Consider the following 19,179-nt stretch of genomic DNA (forward strand, 5'->3'; position numbering starts at 1 on the left):
GAAAGTGAGGGGGAAAATAAGTGGGTAATAGAGCAAGTAAGTGTGCTACATACCTATCATGTCTAATAAATTCTACATCATGTCCCTGATGGCACTTCTTAATGCAGTTCACACATATGGCATTTCGATCTGTGGTGTTACAAGTGTGACATCTAAAAAGCAAAAGCTCACATTATTTTTCTTGAACATGAGATTTCCTCAAAACATGGTATTTCACCCTATGTATGACCTTTGGTTTACAAGAAAAGAGGACCAAAACCATTTTGTGGCCCCATGCCACATTAATTCTGCAAAAGGACTTAAATGTAATAAGTGAATCTCCTGTGTCTTCTGAGAAAAGCCATTGATTTGCAATTTAACCTATCAAAGTCTGTATTGAATCAACTTGGGGGAGAAGGGAGTCAAAAACCACTCAGTGACTAGGGTATATGGAACACTTAATGACAGCTTTACTTTGAAACTCCTAGGCAAACAAATAAGCATTGTGTTCCATCTTTCTAGTGATAGGAATAGTTACTGCAGTATTGTATTTTCATATTTATGGTCCCCAACATACAATCCTCAAGTAGACTGACCACAGAACTCAATGTGGACAAATATAAAGTTCGCAGTTATATTTTCTTTCCATTGGCAAATACCCCATTTCCTCTGCCTTAAGAGAAAGAGATCTAAAAATGTTAGGTATTGCCAGTTTAGAAAACACACACACACACACAGAAAAAGAAAAATCACAAACTCCCCCTTTCCAAGACTCAAGTAATTCAGAAATATACCTGTAGAAATCATGCATGGGATAGCTGGTATAACTTGATATTTTATATAAACATTGGCCTCTACTAACAGCCTTTTCTATGGCATCTTGATTGTTCATTATTTTGTTGTCTGTAATAAAAGAAAAAAAAAGTAAAATTCTAGAGGGCAAAGACAAAATATAGAAGACTTAAGATAAAAATAGTCTATTTTAAAGAAGAGTCACTTTTTAAGATCTTTAAAGAAGGCTAGCCAATTGAGTAAAACACCTTAAAGGATTTTCCTTGTGTAAGAGATTCCAACTGTTTAGAATAACCTGAAACTTAGAAAATAGGTGAGTTGCAGTCTTGGTAAACAGGAAAATAGGTCTTGGTAGACTGACAAAGCAGTCAAATACCAATGGCTTCTGATACCATTATTTTTTCATGGCGTATTTTCTATATTTATAGGCAGAGCAGACTCCCAACATACCTTTCATTGTCACATTAACACCAGATGCTAAAAATAAGCCTCCAAACCGGTTGTTAAAAATCTGATTGCCTTCTAGTGTTGCAGTCGCATGATTTGTAATTTCAATACCTGAAGTAAAATTTACAAACAGTAGATACATCATCACATTATACAGTTTCCTAAAAGAAACCTGCAATACAGCAAATAAAAACTAACAAGTGTATTAACTCTTAATATCTAAAGAATAAGATGAAATGTTAGAGTCCTTGAGAATAACACTTATTTTCCACTGTTACTAGTCCACTCTCCTTGCCAAAGTGAGCAATGCTACAGATCGTTCATAACATACTACTTTCTTTGCAAACTAAGAAGAGGATAAATGCTCAGAAGTATGGTGAGGTAGCCATTAGTTATACACATAAAGAAAAAAGGAGCTGAATGGTTATTTGGGATAAAAATAATTGTCCTCTTCATTGGCAAAAAGTTGAAATATATGTGTAATACTTTGTGAAGCCAAAGGGCTTGAATTTGTCTGTAGTACAAGCCTGCATTCTATCCCAAATAATGTTTCATAATTACTACTGGACATTAATAGAGACATTTCTTAAAAGTTGGGCTTAGAGTAGGAGAATCCAGAACTTGGATTGGGTACTCTAATAAGCGATTGTAAATTGATAGGCATTCAGCCACTTTTGTAATACAATTTACACCTTTAGTTATAAAGCAAAAGAGAATAGACTAAAAAACACTTTATAGAAAACAAGCTACAGGTAACAAAAGAAAATACAAACCTGCAGCAAATCCATCAAATATTCTGTTTTTCCTTAAGACTGGATGACTATTAGTGCTGATGAGAACACCTGCTTGAGCATTCCTGAAAATGTCATTTTCTTCAAGGAGACCTATAATAAAATATTTCCTCAGATTAAGACTAATGCACACAAGTTTTACTAGGTGTTTTGGTGGTATTTAAGTATTCTTTTAGTTTCTTATTAATTGCATTGTATAAAATTCACAGGACTAACTTTTCAGCTGAAAGGAAAGTTTATTAGTAATTCAAAAGAATGTAAGACTTAACTGAAAATTGCCATGTAACCATACTAACAAATAACTGGAAATCCCAGGGTAGCAGGAACCATGTGCAGTTCATTCACCATTGCATCCCCAGTGGCTGGCACGTAGTTTTTCTCACAAAAATACTGAATTAAAATTAATTCCTTTTAAATGTTTCTGGAACCTCTGCAGCACCCTGTTTTCATTCAAGCCCTGATTATTTCTGGCCATTACTATAATAATCATTATTTGACCAATTTCTTTTACTCCAGTCTCTTTTGCTGTTATTTTTCCCAGTGACCTACAGCTTTATCACATACCTCTCTGCTTAAAAAGTATTTTCAGAATAAAGTTTAAAATTAAGTTGCCATTTAAAGCCTTTCAAAATATTCCCCAACCTATTCTGTCTTCCTACATTACCTATGCCTTGAATATGCTATACGTTTTTATCTCTAATGCTATGGTTTGTATTATTTCCTCATTCCGGAATGTCCTACTCTCTTTCTTCCTAATGTCACGTCCTCTGGAAGATTTTTAGTTTCTCTCCATCAAATTTATTATTCTCTCTTCTGGGAGTATAACATAATGATCGATAGTGAGCTGAGGAATTATTAGACTTTTGGTCTTCAAACACTGATTTCACCTCCTCCTAGCTCTGAGTAGGTAAATTACTTACCTACTCTTTGTCTCCATGTCCTTATCTGTAAAATGGGAATAATAGCACCTACCATATAGGGTTATAATGGGGATCACATGAATTAATATATGTAAAAGTACACAGCACTAAATAAATATTAAGCTATATTACTCCTATAAAACCTATTTACGTATAGACAATTATTAGTTGGGTACTAGTGTTTCTCTGCTCCCTGAAGACGTGAAACATGGTTTTTATTTCTGTAGACATTTGACCCATCTGTGGTATTTCAGTCTTGACCTTAAATTGCTTCAAGTCCCTATCTGTAATTTTGCTTTTGCTAAGAGCCAGTCTGAATTCCATGTACAAAGTCTCTTAAGATTTGGGCCCTGCCTCTTTTCTAGGCTCACCTTTCAGTATCTCTTTGTCTTACTAAACCACTTTGTTTCTTCTAGTTGTTTTAATGTGCCATTAGACTATAAACTTTCTGGATGTAGTGCTGTTTTTATTTAGCATTGTATCTTTAGCATCGGTATCACAGTTGTTAGTACATGAGTATTCAGTTAATATGTACAGAACAAATGAAACTGAAATAAGTATGCTTTCTACACCTGGAATGACCTCCCCACCCCATTGACCTGTGAATACTTATTTTTCAAGGCACAGCTCAAGAGTGATTTTACTCCATGAACCTTTTCTCAACACCTTACAAATAAAACCATCCACTGTATTGTGTTTCCTCGTTATACCTTGTAAATACTCCTATCAGATATGTTACTTTATTACTAAATTCTAAGCTCCTTCAGAGTCTCTGTCATTAATGGAATCATCACTGCTTGGCTGTAGTAGTAAACTTTGTTGACTGGTATGTTGTAGCAATGACTAGCTATCCTGTATAAGATATGTACAGTGCTGGGTTACTGACATTTCAGGAATGATGATAAATTTACATTTGACATTCTCCCCTAGTCTCTCTATAAGCAACATGCATTTGCAAGGGGCAGGGACTGTGGAACTTTTGCCTCAATGCAAAATGAGCTGACCTTTATGTATACAAAACCAGGCATGCCCGCTGGGCTTCATTAATTCCATTCTCCAACACAGTTGTAAACAGTTACAAAGCAGTATTTCTTTACTACAGACATTTTCATATATTTACAGACCCAATTAATTTCTCATCTAGTTATGTAACTGGACTTTGAGGTTTATTATAATCCTATCACTATTCTAAATATTAAGTCCAGAGAGAGGATGTAAACAAATTCTACCTTAAAAAAGCCTAACAACTGGCATAGTCAAGATGACTACAAAAGAAAAAAAAAATTATGTTAACATTTGTCTCCTTTACCTCTAGGCACTAATCTCTTAAACCATCTCAAGACCTGATAAAGAAATAAACTTGAGATTCACTCATTTATAACATTAATTGGTAATGTCACTAATCATTAAAGATATGGAAGAAGAATAACAAAAAACTTGGTTTTTTACTAATGCAAAATTAACAACGATACCTCGACCCCCATTAAATATACAGATGCCACCATCTCTTCCATCATGGATTTTATTTCTTCTTAGTGTAGGATTACTATCTGTCTTAATCCAGACTCCAGCCATTGCATTGTCAAATATTTCATTGTCTTCTATACAGCCTAGACCTACAAGTGTAAAAATGTAGGTTATGTTATTTGGAAAGTATATTTTAAAGGCAATTAGCATTGAGAAAAAGATGAAAGATTAAACGTACCAGAATTATAAACAAGAATTCCACCATTCTGTCCTCCCCAAATTTTGTTACGTCTAATTTTGGGGTTGCTTCCAGTCCTATGGATACAATAGAAAATAATGCCATTTAAATTGCTTCTACTCCCAGGGTACCAGGGTGGCTCAGTCAATTAAAGCATTCGACTTCGGCTCAGGTCTTGATCTTGTGGTTCATGAGTTTGAGCCTTGTGTTGGGCTCTGTGCTGATAGCTTGGAGCCTGGAGCCTCCTTCGGATTCTGTGTGTCCCCCTCTCTGCCCCTCCCCCACTCACATTGTGCGTGTGTGTGTGTGCCCGCGCGCGTGTGTCTCAAAAATAAAAACGTTAAAAAATAAATTGCTTTTACTCTCTTATCCATGTTATGTGAGGTAACAGTGGAAAAATTCATATTAATCACAGTAAGAATAAATATAACAATGGCATCCTTCCAAAATGCTCTGAGAAAATTTATTGGTAAAGACACTGATTTAATTTTGCTTAATTCTATTTACTATAGAATACACTTAGTTATAGATTATATTACTACTATACAGTCTCCTAATAATATACAAACTAAACTGAGGGAAGTTAGATTAAACGACTATTACTGCATGCTCCCCTCATATATAAAATGAAGGGCTGAATTTAAGTACTATTACAGTTTTTAAAACTGTTAAAATACAGGAAAGAGGGATTTAAAAAACTATTAATTTTACAGAAATAGTGTAAAAAAAGAAGCTCCCATCTACTAAGTGCCTACACCATGCCAGGTATAGTTCATAGGTGTTTTTATACAGCCTTCCACTTTTCCAAGTATGATGGAGTACACTGGCAACTACAACCGTTACACTGGAGAACAGAGGAAATGTGCACTTATGGCAGGCATATGTGCCACTGGCTACCATCTTCAAGTTGTTCAAGAGAAGTTATATTCTGACAATTAAAGCTGAGCATGTGATAAGAGAGAGTGAATATATATATGGAGGAATAAAGATTGAGCATTAAATAACAAGTTCTACATGCCCCACATACTCCCACCCAACTTCTTCCCGAAAGCAAAATGTGAAAATGTTTACCTTATCTGAACCCCTGAATACATATGATTATAGATATCATTGTCCTCTAGCACTCCATGTCCATTGTCATAAAAATAAACACCAACCTAAAATTTAAAAAAATTATTTTTCAAATGACAAGAAAGTGTTTACCAACAATGTGTTTCCCAAATAAGAGTCCCAAATAATTTTACCTGCTTCCCACTATGTATCCTGTTTCTTCTCAGTACTGGAGTGCTGCCAGTTGTCACCCAGACCCCAGCCAGAGTATTACTATAAACTTCATTCTCTTCTATTACTCCTTGTCCTTTCTCATGCTAAATAAAATTTATTACAATAAATTACAATACATATCTTTTAGAAACATTACAATATATATATACATATATATCTTCTAGAAATAGTTTATATTCCCCCTTTAAAGACAGTTATCATAAAAAAATCTCAATTTTTATTTTTTAATCTGGTTAAAGAGGTAATGATTACATTGTTTTTATGTAGTCTCTACACAAATTTAAGCTCCAGAAGTTTATATACTGTTATGCGGTTTTGTACTTTTAAATCTATTATAGAAAGAGTAGTAGCATTCAATTTTCTTCAGCAAAAAAGCTTATCTTTCATTTAGTAAGTTAATAGTTATTTCAAATTTATTAACTGATGAAATAATTCAAAAAAAGGTCTTAGGTTACTAAAATTTTTGAGAAGATTTAAGATACGGACATTTCTAGAACTGAAAATAAAAATTAGAGTCACACCTAGCATTACACAAGGACCTTTCTAAAACTTCCTGCATTTTCTCACTTGAATCGGTTGTAATAGTTTGAGACACCATGGTAACAGAAGACATAGGACTAATATATATTTTTACAATTTTGTAAGATGCTCAATTATGTTTCAACATAAATTCAAATGAGAAAATGGCTTTTCAAAAAATATTCAAAAAGATTCAAGTCTAGGGGCACCTGACTGGCTCGCTCAGAAGAGCGTGCGACTCTTGATTTTTTTAGGGTCATGAACCTCATGCTGGGGGGGCAGAGATTTCTTAAATAGATAAAACTTTAAAAAATTAGTAAGAAGATACTTCTATGCCTAAATTCAGTCAGTTGACTGAATTTTACAGAACACTACCCACACTATAAAAGTAAGTTATTCATATATACTGGCAGAAAGAACAAGAGTCTTATTGTATAAATATTAAAGAGAGTCATAAATTCATACTCTACAAGTTGAATGTGGCCTACCCCTTCTCTCTTGGTTTTAATGCATGGCATTCTAGAACTATATTCATTAACTTACCACATAAATCCCACCATGCTGGCCATCATGAATTTTGTTATGTCGAACAATTGGACAACTGTTTGTCCTAATCTGAATTCCTGCTAGTGCATTGCCTATTTAAAAATAAAAGTTACAATGTCAACATAAGGAGCCTAGTGCAACACAGTAAGAGTTTTGCATTACACAATAAACATTTTTACAATTTTAGTAAAAGCATTAGTCTGTGAATATGTCATATTCAGAAAGATATTTGTGGGCCATGAACATTAAAAAAAACTAAGGGAACCAGGAGTATAAAAAGAAAAACTGTAGGCAGTATGGGTATAATGGTTAAGAGTAGAGACTCAGAAGTCAGGCTGCCAAATTTTTAATCCCAGGAATTCTACCTTCCTGTGTGACTGTAAGATACTTAACCTCATCATACCTTTGTTTCCTGATCAGTAAGTGGGGATATTTAATAGTGTCTACTTCACAGGGTTGATGTGAATATTATATGACTTAATTCAGGTAAGGTGTTCAGAATAATGCCTGAAACTAAGTAAGCTTTATGTTAAGTATTAGCAAAAGACAAAGCCCAGGAACATATCAGTGTCTGGCATACAGACACCTAATAATGGTTTGCTGAATTAATATCTCAAAAAGTTTTAATGAGGAGTATTTTCCTTTTATAGTTAGTACCAAAGTTAATGAAGTGAATCTAAGGAAACTGTAGATACTTCTGAGACTAAGGTCATATTTATATTTTCATCACTGATAATCTGGCATAGTGATTGGTACACAGTGGGTACTCAGTAAATGTTAAGTGAATAATGACTATTAAGTAAATAGATCAGAAATAATCTTTATTGAGAGTTTAAAGAAACTGGATCAATTATCCTATTTGGATGGTTTCAAAGTGGTCCACTGTGCTAATGTCAAGAAGAAAGGCCAAGCTCCAAGACTGTATACAGCAAAACCACATGCTTACCATAAATGTCATTTCCTTCAATAAGGCCTCGTCCATCACCAAAGATGTAAACTCCCCCTTGATTTCCATTAAATATAGAATTTCCCCTATAATTAATAAATAATAAAAAATAAACATCTATTCCAACATCTACAAGCTTACTTATTTTACACAATAAACTGTAAGGCCACTCATAATCATGTGACCTTAAAAAATTATTTATCTTTTAAGGGCCTCAATTTCCTAATCTGTAAAATGAGGGACTCAGATTAGATGATTTCTAAATTCCCTTGCAGTTTTTCTAAGACCTAAAGCTTAGAAGAGCCTCCTGGTATTTGAGACAAAATAACATTCTTTTTTTCCCCAAAATATTTATTTTGAGAGAGCATGGGTACACACAAGCAGGGGTGGGGGGGGGGGGGGAGGTGGGAGAGAAAGGGGGGGGAGGGAGGAAGGGTGGGAGGGAGAGAATCCCAAGCAGGCTCTGCTCTGTCAGTGCAGAGCTGATGTGGGGTTTGATCCCATGAACCCCGAGATCATGACCTGAGACGAAATCAAAAGTTGGACGCTTATTAACTGACCAAGCCACCCAGGCACCCCCAAAATAACATTCTTAAAAATCCCCCCTCAAAATAGCTAACACAATGAGAAGAACTGTTTTTTAGCTGATCTGGAAACGTTTGTTGAATATTAACAAGATGGAAATCCCATAATCTACTTTCATAAAGCCAGCAGAAAATAAAACTTGGCAATTAAAAATAAATTATCATTGATCAAATTATAATAGTTCTGTTCTACAGTCTTAGTCAATGCCTTTCAGAATGTATCTGTTTGTTTCCTTACTGTGTGGCCAGAGGGAGTGGTAGGAACTATTAAAGGAAAGTTTTGACTTTTTGTTATTCTTGGACTCTCTGTCCAAGAATCTTTGAGATAGCTACTTTCCTGATTTATGCTACCTGCTCTCAGACAAAAAGAGAAGACAAGATCATTCAGGTTCCAAGAGAAAGTTCATGGCTCTACGTACCCATTTATAATGCAGTTTGATAAATTTAAAATAAAAATCTCAGCATTTGCAATTGTTCATAAAATATTATTAATGCATGGCTTAGATCACTAAAAAACGAACACCCTAAAATAAAAGCAATTGTTATGCTCATTCAGATGCATAGACATTTACTAGGAAAATCTATTTTACAGCAGTCAGGTGTCTAGGAAAAACACTGAGAGTTAAAGCTAAGTATCCTGACTTTTCTTACAACACAAAACAATGTGACAAAGTAATTTCCATCCATAATTACATATAAATACCTTATTGTTGGGTCACTATTTGAGGTAATCCATACACCTGCAAAGTTGTTTGCATAGATTTTATTCTCTATGAATTGTCCTCTTCCTTTCTCATGCACATATATTCCTCCAGTCTGCCCATGATGAATTTCACATCGAACCACCGTGGGGTTAGCATAGGCTTTTACTTCAAAGCCTGCTATTCTGTTTCTGTGTATGTTGCAACTTTCAAAGTAACCCTGAAAAACACAGAAATTAAACTGTAGGTAAGGCTACCTTCCAAAAAGAAATGACATTAAAAAAATTGACCTTTTTAATGTATACCTCTAAATTAAGTATCAGAAATGTTGAGTAAGAATAAAACACAGATATACACTAAATTTCAAATGATAAACACGAAGAGATTTAAGTATTTTAGTAAAACATAAGTACAAATTCTCTAATTAGTCTCAGTATACTCAAAGCCAGGAAAGAAAAATAGGGAAAGATTTATTCAATAAATGCAAATAAACACCATTACCCAATAAATATATAGATCCTTTAACAAAGACTTATTACGTATTAAATAAAATAAATCCTTGTAGTTAAAAATGCCCCAAGAAATCAAACTTTCTAAAAAGTTGACTTAAGGACATAATCAGAGACAATAAAACCCTTCTGAAGACTTATGTTTATGCTCTACATGCTATCTAAGATAGTATACATTAAATATGATCTCAATTTTATTTCAAGAAAAACTTGAAGAATAAAACAAAAATATGAGGGCATGATTATCTGAGAAGTATTATGGATGACTTTTTGTATCCTTTACACTTCTCTTAGTTTCTTAAATCTTCTGTAACAGACATGCTTATTTTTTTTTTTTTTTATTTTTTGGACATGCTTCACTTACTTGTAATGAGAGTCAAAGTTACTGTAATACTGATATCCTAAATTCTAAGATCCAATCAAGAGTAAATAATTAAGAGAAAAAAATAAGACATTCCTAAGATGGCACTTAAACTCCTGGTCTATCTCCCTTCAAAAACTGAAGGTGTTCTCCATTCTTTAAATTCTCTTTAATACTAAGTACTTTCTTATGCTACCTCTAAGTACTGCTTTGTACTACTTCCATATTGGTCATATCCATTTCTAACTGATCATAAGCTCCTATATAGAAATGAATATACTAATTTCTGGTGCAGCTATACAGGACTTCACACACACTAAACACTCAAGTAAGAACTAATTAACTTTCTGCAAAATCTAGTAGAGGCTAAAAACAGGATGTAAATCTGAATAGTTTACTATATATTTAACTCTTTAAGAAGACACACCTCTGAGAATAACATTCAGAAGTAGTTTCTGGATTCATTTTCTACAAGTACATACTATCTGTAACTTTGAAAAATAACTTTTTTAAATATGAAAAGCTTCTTTGATTTTATACCAAATAAAAATGGATGTATAATGGATATATATACAGACTATTATGGCAAAACTGAGCATCAAAGAAAAAAACAAGAAATTTAAAGAGTTCAGACCAAATGGACTTAATGTTAGGTTGGAATGAATCCACATTTCTGATGTTTTCATTATTGAGAAAGGAGTTCAATTAGGCTCCTAGTTTCTTTCTGCTGGGAGTTGAATGACTTCTCTGATTGGTAAACTTGGGGAAGAATAAACTGGGTATGCTCATTCAGCTTCACTCTTTTCCTCACAGAAGTGAGCTGCCCTGAGGGAGCATGCCTTCTGCTACTATTCCACAAACAAATCTTAGGACTAAGTGGGTAAGCCTATTTAATTTTGGGGTGCAATTACAACCAGATCCATGTGGTTCTTGTTCTAGGTTGTATTCTCCAACTTAGCTCTTTAAGGGTTAATAAAATGCTATTTCAGCCCCCTTCTGCTACCTCATGGCTTTATTTCTTAATCTGTTCAGAATGTGGCAAGGAAATGTGCTGCTTATTGGGCTTCCATAAAGATTTCAGTAACAGCCCACTGTCATCTACTGACTATACTAAACATACAGTACTGCAAGTATATTTTGCTATGTATTGACTAAACATGATTCAAATGCAGGGATGCTCTTTCTGTTTTCTTTAGGTTTTGATTCTGTATAGTTAAGATAGTCAACTAAAGCAATTTATTTTGTTAAGTTTATTTTTTTACTTTGAGAGAGTGCGAGCACATACGAGTTGGAGAGTGACAGAAAGAAGAGGGGGAGAGAGAGAGAATCCCAAGCAGGCTCCACACCATCAGCACAGAGCCTGATGTAGGGCCTGAACTCACAAACTGTGAGATCATGACCTGAGCTGAAATCAAGAGTTGGACACTTAACCCACTAAGCCACCCAGGCACCCCTAAGATAGTCAACTAGATCCACAAGTTTATTAAGGCAAACAGTAGCCTCCTCTCCTCATTTTCCCTGATCTAATGGCCCCCGTTTCCATTCATTTAGCTGTTTCTTTTTATCTATTTTTTTAAAGTTTATTTATATTGAGAGAGAGAGAGAGTGAGCGAGCAAGCGGTCACACAAGCAGGGGAGGGGCAGAGAGAGAGGGAGAGACAGAATCCTAAGCAGGCTTTGCGCCACCAGCACAGATGTTTGGGATTCTGTCTCTCCCTTTCTCTCTGCCCCCTTCCACTTGTGCTCGCTCTCTCAAAATAAACATTAAAAAAAAAAAAAAAAAAACCAAAAAACAACTTGTATTGTATCTTCAGCTTGCAGTTTTAGGGATTATCCACTGACTTCCTATTATAGAAGGTAACAATTTAGCTCTTTCTATTTCTATCTCCCATCACACACATTCACACTGTCATTCCAATGTAGTTATATCACAATTTTGGTTAAGATTACTGTGCTACTCAGAGCTGAGCCATAAAGTACAACTACATATTCTTTGCCATACAACTTTTTATTGAAGTTAGTAATTATCTTGTTCTCCTTTGCTTAGGTCTCTAGTGATAATTCTATCCTAAACTTGTGATCAGTTCTTTAAACACTTGAATATATTTATATTCACATCAGATTTATCAATTTATCTTCCTGAACATAAGGTTTTATAATCGGCTCTAAACTGGACTGGCTGCCCTGGTCATAGGCATGCAGTCATTTACAACATTGCAATTTAAAGGTTAAAATGTCTCCTAGGTTTTATCAAAGACGGTGTTTGTAACCTGTATTTTTTGTTTGAGAATAACTTTCAAGAACAGAAAGCAGGAAAAAACATTATTTTCTTTCATACTTTTTTTTTTTTTTTAAGTAAACTCTACTCCTAATGTGGGGCTTGAACTCACGACCCTACACTCAAGAGTCACATGCTCCAGGAGCTGCCCCCCCCACTACATGCTTTGAAAACCAGAAGCCTCTCTATTGCTACAACTGTCATTTTATTACATTCATTACAGAACAATGATTGACTGACTTATAGTTTAATAATTTTACAGAGAAATCTATCTCTTATGGGCTTAAAGGGTTCAGTTAATGTAATTGTGCTTTAAAATACATTTTAATGGAATGCATGTTTTAAGAGATGCCTTTAGTGTAAAATAGCCTAATAATACAGAAATGTTAAGTAGGATATAGACAGAATTCTACTTTGCCTTGTAAGATGCAGACCACAAAAACTCCAACATATATGTACAAAACTCCAAAAGCAAGGGTGTTTTGTTGGGACAATCCCCAAAAATCATTTCAAAGATATCAGATTGCTAAGAGCTTCTTCCATATATACATTTCTAAGTTTATTTATTTTGAGAGAGACAGTACAAAGGGGGGTAGGGGCAGAGAGAGAAGAGAGAATTCCAAGCAGGCTCCATGCTGTCAATGCAGAGCCCAATGCGAGGCTTGAACATGTGAACCATGAGATCATGACCCAAGCCAAAATCAAGAGCTGGACGCTTAACTGACTTGAGCCGCCCAGGGACCCCAAGCTTCTTCCATATATAAAATAAGGGCTTGTTAACTTGATACCACAAGTGTTTCTAAATCCTTGACATACACATTAATATAAATTTTTGAAAATTAACTTTCTATAAAGTTAAAAACTTAACACTGATATAAAAATAAAAGGCGAAGGACTTTTTCATTTAAAATTTTTTGGAAATACAACAGTCTTTATTAAATATGACAAAGTAAAAGGCATTCAAGAATTTCTCTTAAAACTCTCCAAAGAACACAAGAATGAAAAATAGAGGAAAAAAAGCATGCTATCTTCATTGAAATAAATGTCTGCAATGCAAACTACTATTTACAGAACACTTGCCAAATACTGCAAAATCTGGATAAGGAAGAGTAGGTGCTGAAACCTAACAAATGCTATCTTCTACCTTTAGCAAGGTAGTTTCCCCCAAATAGCTGAAGGTTCCAATGAGCCTAGCCAATACTACAGTGATGAGATCTAATGGCATGAACGGAACATAAGAAAGAGATATTTCTGTATCATTTTCATAGAAATATCCCAGGCACAAGAAGTAAATGTGAGTAGGAAACACACTAAGCATGAAATTATGCTTCCTATCTAAGGGAGATTATCCAAAGTAAAGGAAAATGAGAGAGAGGGCAATTTCAAAATTTCTGTCATGTGTCAAATTCATAAATTAAGAATAAATGTCTCAAAAAATTTTATAGCAGTTTGGTATTGCTGTGGTATTCTAATTACATTTTATACAAAACAATACTCTGGAATGGATTTAATATTAAAAAAAGATAATTGGGGAACTGTGAACAATGACAGAAAAATTGTTTTTAGGAATGAGACTGGTACTGTGGTTCTATGAAAGAAAGAAAAATAAAGAATCCTCATTTTTTAAAGATACATGCTGAAATATATACAGATGATATGATGACGTCCAAGATTTGCTTCAAAATAATCTAGAGAGTAGAGAGTAAAGTGATTAAGTACAGATGAAACAAAATTGGCCATGAATTGAGATAGCTGTTGAAGTGGAAAGTGGGTACGTGGAGATTCATTCACTATACTGTTCTACTTTTATGTACGTTAGAAAAATTCCATAAAACAAAATGCATTAAAAATTAGAGCTAAAAACTCTACTGGAAACAAAACAGGAAAAAAAGAACTATAGAATCATAGTAAGGGACACAGAGAGCCAAGTTTCTAAAGAAAGGAACACATGGAATAAAAAAAAAAACCAGTAAAACACAACATCAACAAAAACCTACATAAGGATACTGAAGTAGAAAAAGAAAAAAAAAAAAAAAAAAAAACACAACAAAAAAAGCCCCAGAATGATCTCAGACTTGCCAGCTACACTGGATGCTAGAAATATAAAAATGTCTATAAAATTCAGAGGGGAAAAAAGTGCACTCAAAACTGTGTATATGTAGCCAAGTTAAAAGGTAATGGGGTAGGTGTTCTCAAGTGGTAAGAATTCAGGCTACAATACTTGTAAGCCCCTCTTTTAAAAATAAATAAAAGGGGTGGCGGGTGGCTCAGTTGGTTAAGCATCTGACTCTTGATTTGGCTCAGGTAGTGATCTCACAATTTGTGAGTTCAAGCCTGGCACTGGGCTCTGCACTGGCAGTGTGGAGCCTGCTTGGGATTCTGTGTCTGTCTCTCTCTCTCAAAAATAAATAAATAAACTTAAAAAAAACCCAAAAAACAAATAATGAATGGCTAGATGACAAAGTCCAGCCATACAAAGGATGAATCAAAAAAATTCAGCAATGGACAAACTGTTATAAAAGGACTAAAGGTAAACAAATATAGAATAAATACACACCAATAACTATAAGAATGCAAATGTTACAAATCTTTACAAAAGAAAAATAAGAATATAAATGACGGAATGGTGACAGGTTGAAATATAAGGTGTTCATTCCCTCATTTTTTGTACGAGTTCATACTTAATCCTAGAGGTGTCCTTTGTACTAGTGCATGTAGTATCTTTACAAAAACAACTCTTTAAAATAAAAAGAGTATAAAATCTTTTATGATTAATTCTTATGAGTATAGGAATTTAAAGTCTAAGTATGTCAGCAGGCAAGTAAAGGAAAAAAATTCAGAGAATACATGTCTATTTAAAGAAAGTGGACAGTATAGAAACTAGTTTTAAATGTTTATTCTAATGTTCTTTGAAGTTCTATAGATAACAAAGTCAAATTTTAGAAAGATTATTCACAGTGATGTTATCCTACCGATCATGGGCTGTCAACACAAAGACGATGAAGAAGACAAGCCAAAAGAATACCTGAAATGGAAGAACATCCTACCAAAAGATGTTATGCTTTAATTTCCATCCTTCCCTTACAAATGTGTAATACGTTACAAATCTTTTCATCAATCCTTAATGAAAATATCTATCTGTAGCATCGCCTAGAATTGTTTAAAAACAAGTTAAAAAATTTGTAAGCCCAAATATAGGTGTACAATTCACTATACTGTTTACTGTTTACTGAGGACTAAATTATTATGATGAACTTTAGTTAAGTGACCATCACCACAGGTCTTTTAAAAATGAGGAAGTTTACTCAGATTAAAATTATCTTGGCACTTCAAATCTCCCTTGTCAATGAGACCAGAGGAATGCAAAAACGTGATACTAGAATTGTACGTTAACTCTGGGGCAAAGTGTAAAGGCAACGCGAGCAGAGAAATACTAGCATAGTGGTGCCATTACAAAATGAGAGTTCCATTTAGGAACTATAGGCAATATAGGCCAGGGGAGAAGGGGAGATTTTCAAGATTCTTATGTTTTGATATCCTCTATACCTTTGCCCAGACTCCCCAGTTCCCATGCTTCCTATTTCCCTATTCTTTGGAAAACAGAGGTACAATTTACAGTGAAATGTCAATTTCTTTATTCCAGCTGGAGAGGGGCAAGTGGTCATCTCCACTCTTTATTATTTGTTTGCTTGTTTATTTATTTATTTTATTTCCCCCACTCTGCTTTCTTATTTAAAGGCCCAAGTTATAGCCTACATTTTAAGTGAACTATTCTTCGCAGGTTACAGTTACCCCAGGAGTATGATGCACTGGATGGTCTGAAACCATTTAAATCTAATCAGAATTTCATAAAAGAGTGCTCCCTCCTGGTCTAGATCAGTTTTAAAATAGTTCTACATTAGGGCTTTGGAACAAACAATAAAAATAAAAAATTTCCTTCACTAATTGATGATTTGTATATGTGAATCCAACATTCCTCTGTTGCTTGATTCATGCTATACAACAGCAATACAACTTCGCTGTAACCCGATTTGCCCACCATATCATCACCTCTTCTCCCATCTCAGACTCCTTAACAAAAAATGTTGCCAATGTTGTACTAGGACTTAACAATTGCCTCAATGAAAATTAGACATTAAATGAAAAGCATACCTGAATAGACACCAAAGACCATTATTTTAAAATAGTGGTCTAAGAGAGCTCAAAAAGTTGTGCCTCTAGAAATCTGTGTAAAATGACATAATAGTATTTAAAATATAATATTATCCATCAAGACACTAACTAACTGCTGCATCAGTTTTAGAACTGATATTTTATTATCACTGTATCTCTTATTAAAATTCTGCCAGTTAAAAAAAATTTTAAAGCACTAAAATGGAATGATGAAACCATTAATTCTCAAAGTGTAGTCTAAAAACAACCTGCATTCAACTCACTTATAGTGCTTATTAAAAATGCATACCCTAATCCCCATTTATATTATTTATTATATCTGGGTGATTTTTATGCACACTTACATTTGAGAACTACTATATTAGATCTTACTCCCCTCAAAGATTCATCAGTTCCCTAAGGACACCATCTTCTCTACATGCACATAGTATTAGATTCATGAATTTACAGATTACTGCACAATGATTTTAAAATATGCTGAAATTTCTTTTTAAAATTTTGAGAGAGAGAATATGTGTGTGTGTGTGTGTGTGTGTGTGTGTGTGTGTGTGTGTGTGTACAAGCAAGGGAGGGGCAGAGACAGGAAGAGAATCTTAAGCAGGCTCCATGATGTCAGTAGAGCCTGATGTGGGGCTTGATCCCATGACTTATAAGATCATGACTTTCACTGAACTCAAGAGTCAAGACACTCAACCGACTGAGCCCCCACAGGTGTCCCTAAAATAAAAATATTTAAAAAAAAAAAACAGCTTAACTGATAAGAAGTCAGTTTTTTTTTTATTAAGAATAAATGTTCTTACCATGCCATGATCAAATGTGAACACACCAACATCACGTCCATGATGGATATGATTCCGTCTAATAATTGGGTTTCCATGATTTTTAACCCAAATCCCAGCTAAAGCATTATTGGATATTTCATTATCCTCATATATTCCCTGCAACAATTAATCAGAAATAGACATTAGCAGAACTTTAAAAAAAATTTTAAAAAGAAAAAAAACCCACAAAATTAAAAAATACCTGTGCATGATCTGTTATATAAAGTCCAACATTTTCACAGTCACTGATGTTACAGTGCTTGATAGTGGGACATGCTCCTTGACCACTAACACATACTGCTGAGCCAACTGTAAGAAGAAAAATTTATTCAAAAATCTACTGGACAACAATACAGTGACTTTTTTTTAAGAGAGAGACAGAGAGAGATAGAGCAAGAGCAGGGGAGAGGGGAAAAGGGAGGGAGGGAGGGGGAGAGAGAGAGAGAGGGAGAGAGAATATATATCCAAGGCAGGCTCTATGCTCAGTGAAGAGCCCAATGCTGGATCCCACAGCCCTGGGATCATGACTTGAGCCGAAATCAAGAGTTGGGACACTCAAGTGACTGAGCCACCCTGGCACCCCAATAACTCATTTCATAATAAAACATAATGGAAACACTAACCTGTACATGTACTTCGGATGATACAGTGATCAATAATAGGGCTACAATTTACTGTAATCTCTAAGCAGTGGTGTGCATTATGGTGTTGAGCAGATTTGTCATCAGGGTTAAACTGAAAAGGAGAAATTCTGCTTGAAACAGACAACCACTGCCTTAAATGATTTCAACATACATATTCTAAATCTTAAATTCCTTACCCTTATTGTCATATATCCAACATAAGCATCCTCAGAACCTTCCATAAAGACGAAGGTTGAATCTCTAGTGTTTTCAATTATAACTTTGTCTGCTACTTTTCCAGGTGCTGTGGAGAAGATATTTTAAAACACATTACCTTTATCTTTTTAAAGCACATGATTTATCAGATGAAATTGAAATAAAAATTTTTTTAATCAGTAAAAATATTCTGCCATAAAACTAATAATAAAAAAAATCCTTTTTATTGTTTTAAGTTGGGTACTTTTTTTGGAGGAGGCATTTTTTTTTCATTTTTTAAGAAAAATTTTAATAAAAAAATTTAATTGAAGTATAGTTAACATATTAGTTTCAGGTGTACAATACAGTGACTTGATAATTATATACATTACAAAATGCTCACTATGGAAGTGTAATTACTCTGTCACCATCACAAAATTATTATAATATTACTGATTATATTCCCTATCCTATACTTTTCAACCTGTGGCATTTATTTTATAACGGGAAGTTTGTACCTCTTAATCTCCTTCCCCTTTTTCATCTATCTGTCCACTTACCTCCCCTCTATGAACCACCTATACGTTCTCTGTATTTATGAGTCTATTTCCTTTTTACTGTTATTTGTTTTGTTTTTTAGATTCCATATATAAGTGACATCACTTGGTATTTGTCTTTGTCTAACTTATTTCACTTAGCATAATGAGGGGGAAGTTTTAAAAAAACATTAGTATTGAGTATATAAGAATATTCATTTTATCAGGTAACTGTGTTTCACTGGCCTTTACTACAGGCCATCATATTTAATGTGGGTATTATTTGAGTACTATTATACTCATTCATATATAACAATACTCCTAATAATATTTAACTACTAATAGTATTTAGTATCAAATACAATGACAGATTAAAAAATGGTTTCTTGTGAAAATAAAATCACCTCTGGCAGCACCAGAAAAAGAAGCTTAAGGAGGGGAAAGAAGAAGGGGGATGATGAGTAGGTAG

The 19,179-nt window shown here is 34.2% G+C and overlaps 1 protein-coding gene across 1 annotated transcript in view; it reads right to left on the minus strand.

Annotated features, from left to right (window-relative positions):
* FBXO11 (F-box protein 11) overlaps positions 1-19,179 on the minus strand; it is an 83,942-nt gene that overhangs the window by 1,356 nt on the left and 63,407 nt on the right. Inside the window, exons 8-22 of the mRNA XM_042981341.1 lie at positions 18,177-18,283; positions 17,980-18,091; positions 17,559-17,665; positions 17,336-17,473; positions 9,217-9,434; positions 7,930-8,015; positions 6,981-7,075; positions 5,879-6,001; positions 5,706-5,791; positions 4,635-4,711; positions 4,402-4,545; positions 1,992-2,102; positions 1,222-1,329; positions 774-882; positions 54-152 (exon numbers count right to left, since the gene is read on the minus strand). Of these exons, the coding sequence (XP_042837275.1) occupies positions 54-152; positions 774-882; positions 1,222-1,329; positions 1,992-2,102; positions 4,402-4,545; positions 4,635-4,711; positions 5,706-5,791; positions 5,879-6,001; positions 6,981-7,075; positions 7,930-8,015; positions 9,217-9,434; positions 17,336-17,473; positions 17,559-17,665; positions 17,980-18,091; positions 18,177-18,283 (1,720 nt within the window). The remainder of the gene's footprint in view (positions 1-53; positions 153-773; positions 883-1,221; positions 1,330-1,991; positions 2,103-4,401; positions 4,546-4,634; positions 4,712-5,705; positions 5,792-5,878; positions 6,002-6,980; positions 7,076-7,929; positions 8,016-9,216; positions 9,435-17,335; positions 17,474-17,558; positions 17,666-17,979; positions 18,092-18,176; positions 18,284-19,179) is intronic.

This window comes from Panthera tigris, chromosome A3, assembly GCF_018350195.1.
Source record: "Panthera tigris isolate Pti1 chromosome A3, P.tigris_Pti1_mat1.1, whole genome shotgun sequence".
Classification (NCBI taxonomy): domain Eukaryota; kingdom Metazoa; phylum Chordata; class Mammalia; order Carnivora; family Felidae; genus Panthera; species Panthera tigris.